The sequence below is a fragment of the Ovis aries genome, chromosome 3 (genome assembly GCF_016772045.2).
Source record: "Ovis aries strain OAR_USU_Benz2616 breed Rambouillet chromosome 3, ARS-UI_Ramb_v3.0, whole genome shotgun sequence".
NCBI classification, from domain to species: domain Eukaryota; kingdom Metazoa; phylum Chordata; class Mammalia; order Artiodactyla; family Bovidae; genus Ovis; species Ovis aries.
In genome coordinates, this window is record NC_056056.1 from 164,648,299 (window position 1) to 164,657,768 (window position 9,470).

At 33.7% G+C, this 9,470-nt stretch overlaps 1 protein-coding gene across 1 annotated transcript; it reads right to left on the minus strand.

The window, feature by feature from the left end:
- Positions 1-476: 476 nt before the first annotated feature.
- Positions 477-1,418, minus strand: LOC114113646 (olfactory receptor 6C1). Its single transcript, XM_027965822.2, has one exon. The coding sequence runs from the start codon at positions 1,416-1,418 to the stop codon at positions 477-479; it is 942 nt and encodes a 313-aa protein (XP_027821623.2).
- Positions 1,419-9,470: the final 8,052 nt, after the last annotated feature.

The window sequence follows — 9,470 nt, forward strand, 5'->3', positions numbered from 1 at the left end:
CCATGCACTGCAACAAAGAGTAGCTCCATCTTGCCTCAATGAAAGCCCACGAGAAGCAATGAAGATTCAGTAAAAAAATAAATAATAAACAGATAAATTTTTTAAAAACTATAAAATGGTAAAAAGAGTTTCTGTCAAATATACTGTAAATGAAATACATAAGGTTATATTTCCTGTGTTGAGTAAGCTAAATATCACATCAAAACTGAAAAAACAGGAATTTATATTAAACAATTTTTAACTTAAGAAGTTGCAACTAACAAAATGTTCAGAAGAATGGGAGTCAGAAAGACATAAGAAAAGTTGTTCAAATTGAATGAGAAATGTATAAACAAATATGATTTTTAACTCCTAGGAATAAAAAGAATAAACTAGGTTGACAGGGAAGCCATTGTGATTTGAATAAGTTATTAAAATTCTTGATTATATATTTTTTAAAGTTGCCCTGCAAAAAGTTTCTAGTTTATTATAGCACATCATTTCATTTGCTTCTGAAAAATAGTCTTTCTTGCCATGTCCATGAAGGCTTGTTTGACTTGCTCATTCCGTAGGCTGTAAATGAAGGGGTTCAGCATGGGGGCTACTGAGGTGTTTAGCACAGCCACCCCCTTGCTCAAAGACACCCTCTCCTGTGCTGAGGGTTTAATGTACATAAAAATGCAGCTGCCATAAGAGATGGAGAGGACAATCATGTGGGAAGAACATGTGGAAAAGGCCTTTGTCCTCTGACTAGTAGAAGGAATTCTTAAAATTGTTCTGATGATGTATGTATAGGACAGAATTATTAATGCCAATGTGAACATTAGAGTAAACACAGCACAGGAAAACCCCATCATTTCGAGAAAGTTTGTGTCTGAACAAGACAGCTGAAGCAAAGGAAAATAATCACAGGTAAAATGGTCAATAATATTAGACCTACAGTAATCAAGGTTTAAGAGCAACATGAGTGCAGGGAATATGATTAAGAATGAAACTAGCCAGGAAGAGAAGACAAGCAGTGTGCAGACTCTGTGATTCATGATGTTCATGTAATGCAGCGGTTTGCAGATGGCAATGTAGCGGTCATAGGACATGGCAGCCAGAAGGTAAAACTCCGTGACTCCCAAGAGAATGAAAAAAAATAACTGAGCAATGCAATCATTAAAAGAGATGGTTTTATCTCCTGTAATAATGGTGGCCAGGAACTTGGGTATACTGACAGTTGTGAATGATATTTCTAAGATGGAGAAATTTCTGAGGAAGAAATACATGGGGGTTTGGAGGTGGGCATCCAGCAGGGTCAGGGTGATAATGGTCAGGTTCCTAGTGATGCTGAGCATGTAGGTGATGAGCAGAAAGACAAAGATGACAACCTGAAGTTGTGGGTCATCTGACAGTCCCAGGAGAATAAACTCTATTGTTTCTGTATGGTTTCTCATTCTTCAGTTGCTTGTTTGTTTTTCTCCTTCCAGGAGACCTACAACAGAAAGCACAAGGGATACACTAGAAGAGAGGATTACCAAATATCCTAGTATAGACCTAGAATTTGATGAAATTAGTATGTCATTTCACCTTCAGGGGAAATTTAAAGCAAATTGATAATGACATTGATCCTTAAGTTTCCTCTGTTTAATAAGTAAAACACTCTTTGATTAAGGGAAGTTTAAAACTGTAAATATCACAAATCTTGTAGGGCAAGAATTTGTTCCTACACTTTTTCTGACACCAGATACTACCTTTCAGAAACATACCCACCAGGTTTCATGAGAATTATCTTTGTGCTAATATTCCAGCGCCTACACAGTTTTCCTACTGTGTAACTTAAAAGCTTAATTATATTGAGAATCTTTAAAATGGAAAAGATATTGCAATTTTTAAATTAAAAAGAAATGACTATTTTGTCCTTGACTTCTGTGGTGGCTCAGAGGTAAACTATCTGCCTGCGATGCAGGAGAAGCAGATTTGATCCCTGGGTTGGAAAGATCCCTGAAGAAGGAAATGGCCACCCACTCCAGGATTCTTGCCTGGGAACAAACAGGGGAGCCTGGAATGCTCCGTCCACAGGGTTGCAAGAGAGTTGAATACAACTTAGGGACTAAACAACAAAACAGCAAATCAAGTTTTGTTAACATCCAGTTTTTTCCTTTTTTAAAGATTTTTATATGTGAAGCATTTTTAAAACCTTTTTTGAATTTGTTAGAATATTTTTTTTTCTGTTTAGTCTTTTCTGGCCATGATGCATGTGGGATCCTAGATTCCCCATCAGGAATCCAACCAGCACCCCATTCATTGGAAGGCAAAGTCTTAACCCCTGGACCACCAGGGAAGTCTCTCAGGTTTTTCAGCTCTTCCTACCTCACTGGAAGTCAGAAATGCTAAAGCCACTGCCACTGGCACATGCAGGTTTTAGAGGCAGAGGGTAAAATGAGATAGACAATCATGTAAGCTTAAGGTCAATATCATCTTAATCCCTGGAGACAATTTATAATATCACAGCATAACTATGTGTTATCATTATGGACTTTATTCTCATACAACCTATTTCCCTTTATATTTAAAATATTACTTACATGTTATTATTATGATGATGGTTAATAAGTAAGACAATTGTCCTTCAAGAAAGCAAATGTTAATAATATGTTTATTTGTATATATTTTGCAAATAATGAGCTTAAATTTTTCTCTTTTGGGGGTAAAATTTAAATTATATTATAGAAGACTGAGGATATGTAGGTTTTAATTCAATTCACTTACTAGGTCTGAAAGTCACTCAGTCCCTTCATGCCCCATCTATAAATACACACTAAAACATCTATCTCATAAAGTTATTTTGACCATTAAATGAAAAAATACATGTGAAGCATTTTGAAAAATGCTTATCATTTAATAAAACCCTTATAAGGCTTTGTTCAATGGAGAAAACATTCCCTAACCACTGAGCTGAAAACATTTGGGATTGAGATGTTGTGCTATGTAAAAACTTACATCTAAGATAAGTGGTAGTGCATAAATTTAGCGCCAAGAGAGTCACATAAGAACAATAACAAGCAATGAAAATAGAGTAGAACCACATGACTCTAGAGTACCCAACAGGCATTCTGGGAAAGTGAATCTTATCCTCACTCTTCCACTTTGGGTACATGATCACTTCTCCCAACACAGTGTATCTGCCTTGTCTACCCATCATTGCTTCCCTACTTTCCACAAACAATCCACTTCTCTCATCTTCAGCTAGCATTTGACCACCACATTTGAGGCATGTTAGATATTTGCCAGGACTTCAACATTGCTACCAATAGCCGCTTCATTTCTCTGCTCCTCATTAATATTAGTAACCTTTCTGAGAAAGACTGTGAAGCTTGTATTAACAAAATATATGTATGTAACTAGCATAGGGGTAGAATATTTGAATGATTTTCAAATCACCTTCTTCCTTATTCCCGAACAGATGTAATACTCATGGTACGAGTTCTGTAGGAATTTATATTCCTCCTTTCAAAGCCACCTCACATACTACAGAATCTCCTGTGAACTTCTCTCTAGTCGGTGTAGCACAAAGTCTTACCTTCAAAGCTATGGCAACATGATCCAGTGCCTAGTATAGTGAGAGTAGATTTAAGATAAACACTTATCTATGTAAGTAGTTTTTCTGAGTTTGTTGTTGAATTTCATGCTGCCCCTAAGTGCAACTCTTCATTTTAAGCCAAATTCTAGACTATGTTTCATGTCAGTTCTATCTTGATTTATAAGATGTATTTTCCTACTTTACCTACATTTAAGGATGCATTATCTGCTTAAGTTAAATTCCCTGCATTAATGTATGGCAAAACCAATACAGTATTGTAAAGTAAAATAAAGTAAAAATAAAATAAAAAAAATACCCTGCATTGAGTATATTTATAACAAAGAACATGTAAAGAAAGCTAAATTTTTGATATATAATTTAAAAAATTGTAAAATATTATTTCAAAATTAATGTCCTTAATTTCTCTACAATTCATTCTTTTTTAAAAACAAAAATTTATTTATTTTAATTGGAGGTTAATTAGTTTACAATATTGTATTGGTTTTGCCATACATCAACATGAATCCACCACAGGTATACACGTGTTCCCCATCCTGAACCCCCCTCCTTCCTGCCTCCCCATAGCAGCCCTCTGGGTCATCTCAGTGCACCAGCCCCAAGCATCCAGTATCATGCATCGAAAGAATAGCCAATTCATTCTCTTAATGAACTCTACTCCTGCTCAGTAACATCACTCTTCCTCCATCAGGGTTTGCCTTTCATTGAAAGCACTATGCTGTCAATGTGCAAAGTGTTTTTCATAACACTGTGAACTCACAAAATACATTCTCATAAACTGACAACTTTTGGTTTCAATCTCAAGATTGAAATTTCTGCAATAACTTACAGGCATTGGAGAGTCAGGTTTCTTTTTAATTATGTTATTATTATATGATGAACTATGTGTCATTGCACTGTATTTTTAAGCCTATTTCAACCTCATTACATATTCATTTCCTCTTCAGTTTCCTCATAATTTTAACTATTTGATGAATTATAATATCAGGATTTACACTTTTTGCTGCTGACTAAACCTGTCACAGAATGTATGAAGAGCTGTGAAGAAAGATATTAACAGACACTAGAAGAATTCATATGAGCATTACTGGTGATGGACACTAACATAGCCAGGCTTCTAGGGCCAGAGAAAACAGGCTGAAGCAAACCCCAGCAAGAGACGATTTAGTATCATGAAATTGGGAGTGGTATATGAGACTTTGTATGTAAAAAAATTATGAAAATGCAATGGATTTTATTCACCTAACATCAAGTAAGCATGATGAAAAATCATCAGCATTCATTCCTTCATTCATCAGCCCTTTGAAAGAAACACATTTCAGTGTTTAACAGGGTATATAAGATTCCAAGAGATTTAAACCACCCCAAGGATGTATTATCACAGAATATGAAGAATATCTCCAAGCATTTAACTCATGTTTTCAACTTTTATTTCTGAACACAAGTCCATATTTCCCCCTGGAAGAATGTGGTTTAGGTTACTAAGCTTTGTATTTCCTTCCACTCATTTAATAAAAATCAATTCTTACTTTTTTCTGAGAATCCTTGAGACAGATTCTTTAAGCTATTCAAAATTAAAATTAGCAATATTATTTCTAATTTGTTAATAAGATGACTGCAAATCATCTTCAAAATGTCATTCTGAAAATATTCCTATATCCTGCCCTTCCTAAACCCCTATAATCATGTTAATATTGACAATGAAACTGTAGATAAATTTATGCTTTCTTTGATACCCAAGTTGAAAAAGAGACTTCATATTAATGAATACATTCTTTTTAAAGGAATAAAATATATTCCTTTGAGAGACTGAGATAGGCATCTTTGATTGGTTCCATTTTATTTCTGGTGTGTTTTGCTGTTGATGTTTTTAAAAATGTTTTTGTACACTGGGAGGAAAAATCTCTTAGTAATGCAATGACTTTGAAGGTATAGTTGGTACAACTTTTACTGTATCTACTACTTCTCTCTTCTTCAGTTAAACTTCATTACAGGTCGTTAGAAAACTTCGACAAATCATACCAGAAGGCGATGTGCTTCATTCATCGCATCATTATTTCTCTGTACTTTGTGGGTTTAAAGGGTGTTTTAGGGTTTAGGTTAATGCAGTAAGAAAAAGGAAGTTGTTTAATTACATATTGTATGTAACATTTATTTTGGCTTCATATTATCTTGGACACTGCTCAATCATTCTGACTTTGGGCCATGACACTTGGATCCTTTAAGAATTTGTCTCATCTTGAATGAAGCACAGACTCCTCAGGAGAACCAGTCAAGTGGTTGGAAGGATTGTTTCATTAAATTTTTTTTTCACAATTATTATAGAGGACTATTTCCTTGAAGAAATCTGATTAATTTATATTTCTTTATTTCAATAGGGATAGGCAGGTTCAATTATCAGCATACATACCAGTGTTCACAGAGACAACACAAGGGGAAAAAGAGATAATAATTCACATTTAATAAGAAGCCCAGAAATTGTAACATTTATATCTTTGGAGGTTTGTGGTGAATATCAATTCATAACCTCACACTTTCAGTTCATTTGTTAATGATCTATAATTTAAACAATGAAGGGAAAGTAAATCAACAAAAATTATTATTATTATTATGTTAAAATTGTTAACATGCTATAAATTCCTTTGTTACAGCATTCTAGGGTAAATTATTATCACACAAAATATATGGGCATTGAGGTATGAAAAACATGAATTTAAAATATTGTAAAGTAATTAACCTCCAATTAAAATAAATAAATTTATATTTAAAAAAATAAAAATACAAATGGACCATTTATGGATGTATGACTCTGGATGAGCTATTTAATTTTTTAAGCTTCAGTTTTCTGTATTTAAAATGGAGTTGAAATTTCAAAAGTATTTCTTAGAAATAATTGCAATAACATAAAGGAAATTATTCGAAAATCATGTGGCACTTAATATATGTTAAGAAGACTAATTTTCTTTATTTTTACTTACTTTAATTTTCTTTTGATTGTAATTAATTCTCAACTCTGGGGAGGATAATCATAGCAATTGTGTTTTAGAAAAGGTATTACTTATTTCAATGAAATAATAACTTTTGTATTTTTATTTCATTTAACTCTTATAACATACCTATGAACTTTTAATCTTTATTCCCAAATAAATAACTCGGCTAAGTTAGGTTCTGTACCTTATATGTTTTATATAGCTAGCAAAGAATATACCAAAAATTAAAGTCTATTCTCTTAAACAAATTACTGCAAAGCCTATATTCAGTTAGAAACAAACAACAGAAATAATAATTACCTGCCTTTATTTAATAGTGAGGGCTTTTCTGGTGGCTCAGTGGTAAAGTATCTGCCTGCCAATTCAGGAGACACTGGTTCGATCCCTGGGTTGGGAAGAATCCCTGGAGAAGGAAATGGAAACCCACCCCAGTATTCTTGCTTGGGAATTCTATGGACAGAGTGGGCTATATAGTCCTTAGGATCACAAAGAGTTGGACATAACTGAGTGACTAACACTACCACTTCCACAGCACAGTGAATCAGTTATGCATATGCATACCATCCACTCTTTTTTAGATTCTTTTTCCATACAGGTATTACAGAGGATTGAGTACAGTTGCCTGCACTGTATAGCAAGCTCTTATCCTATTTAATTTATTGAGTTGATAGGTAATAAATCACTGATAAAATTTGAGAGACTTCCACTGCTATCTATTTGCCAAACTTACCTCTGATTTTTGTACAAGTTCGCTAACATTCGAGTGGCTGCAATATAAACATGTTAGCAGCTACCATGGTTGTAATCCATTTCTGCAAAAAACGTTTCTTCTCATTGCACAAATTTGCTTCCTATTGTCAATGTTTTTGTCTTAAATTCCTCTCTTATTCAGAAAGGATATGTTTATTTGACAATAGAGAATGCAAAAAAGTAAATATATGAAAGATAAAAAATATCAGGTGTTTAAAAACCCTCTGGAATCGTTTCTGCATAGATTTTAAGTAGCACAAGCTACTTAATGTTTTATCTATTCTCTCTCATACAGGCTCAAGGGAACTAATTCAGCAAATCAAAATTGCCAGAACAGAAATGTGCAAAAAACACGAAGGAATATAAAACATAAAACACATTAGTAATGGAATTAGAAAAGAAAGCTTGAGAACAGTATCCAATGAGACCAAAACAAACAAACAAACAAACAAAAAACCCAACACTAAGTGTGAAGCCTTTTCCCTTGACATCATTTTTAGACAGATATCAGGAACCAATTATCTTAATTCCTAGTACAGATTTCTACGCAATATTCCATGTCATTTTTTTAAACTGGTAATCTACCACATTTAACTAACTACATTCATTAACTCCATTATTTTTAATCTGTCTTCCAGTGAAAAATTTTGTTACCATTATACTGCTATACATTAAAAGTATAATAGTTTATACTTTTTTCCTACTCCTTCTGTTGCTCAGCACAACAGAAATTGAAGAGGTATCTTGTTTTGATTAATCCATTAATCTGTATGCTAAGCATAACTTTAGGAGTTAGTACCTTGGTAAATAGACTGTAATTATATTAATATAAATACGCACAAGTGAAATGATGGGGGTGAAAGGCAACAGAATCATTCAGGTCCTTAGTAAACACTGTGAAAAATTTGCAGGTCCTTACAGAGTTTCAAATAAGTATACAGTCAAACATATAAACATTTTTTGTTTGCTTTTTCAAATTGAGCTCTCATATTGGTTATATTGGAGAAGGCAAGGGCAACTCACTCCAGTATTCTTGCCTGGGAAACCTCATCGATAATAGAGCCTGGGGGGCTATGGTCTATGGGGTCACAAAGAGTCAGACATGACTAAACAGCTGCAGCAGCATTGACTAATTAGGCAAATTACTCAGACAAATCACTCAAATTTTCTGAGCATCTATTTACACATTTGTGTATGATGAGATAATCATGCTTAATTTGTCATACAGCCTTTCAGATGGTTCAGTGGTAAAGAAATCACCTGCCAGTGAGGAGATGCAGGAGACTCGAGCTCTATCCCTGGGTCAGGAAGGTCCCCTGGAGGAGGAAATGGCAACCCACTCCTGTATTCTTGCCTGGGAAATCCCAGGGACAGAGGAGCCTGGTGGGCTACAGCCCATGGGTTGAAAAGAGTTGGACACTGAGAATACGTGCAATTTACCATATATCTGTAAGATTACATAAGATATGAAACAGAACATACTTAATTCAGCATAAAATAAACCAATAAACGCTCTCTGTAGAAGAAATATTATTCAAGAAATTCCTGTTAAATTTTCAGGTGGCATTAGAGTCATGGTAGCTGACTATTCCTTTTTATGTATTTATAAAAATAATGTAGATACATAAGGAGAGTATATGAAATAAACAAAACACGTGCCTTCAACATAACTAAGAATTATGAGATATTATGAACTTTAGGAAAATAAATATCCAAGTCCATCAGATGAGTGGAAAGAACTGGACAGATACTGCAGATAATGTGCAAAAAATATAGTTGTTGATTATTTATTTCATATTCTACAACTTTAAGAAATTGCTATATTAGTACCAAAAGATAATATTTAAGAGTAAGCTTATTAAAACATTAAAATGTTTACTCCTTTAGAAATTACCATATTAAATATTTTATTCAATATGAGATTATTTATTATTTAGAATAATTGATAAAATAATTTATGTTCTAAAGCTACTGGTTTTCTATTTGGAATGGTAAGTCAGTGATTATATGGAAGCTATAGATAGTTTGAAAGGAAGACACAGCGTAGTCAATTTCATTAAAAAGGAAGTTTGAGCTAATGAGCTCAGCAGTGCAGATGATACCTGTGAGATGGAGCTAGGTGGACACTGTAGAAGTTAAATTGCATTCATTCATGTTAATACACACTT

Bases quoted from the DNA above. Each gene is read 5' to 3' on its own strand.
- LOC114113646 (XM_027965822.2), bottom strand. From the start codon at position 1,418: ATGAGAAACCATACAGAAACAATAGAGTTTATTCTCCTGGGACTGTCA.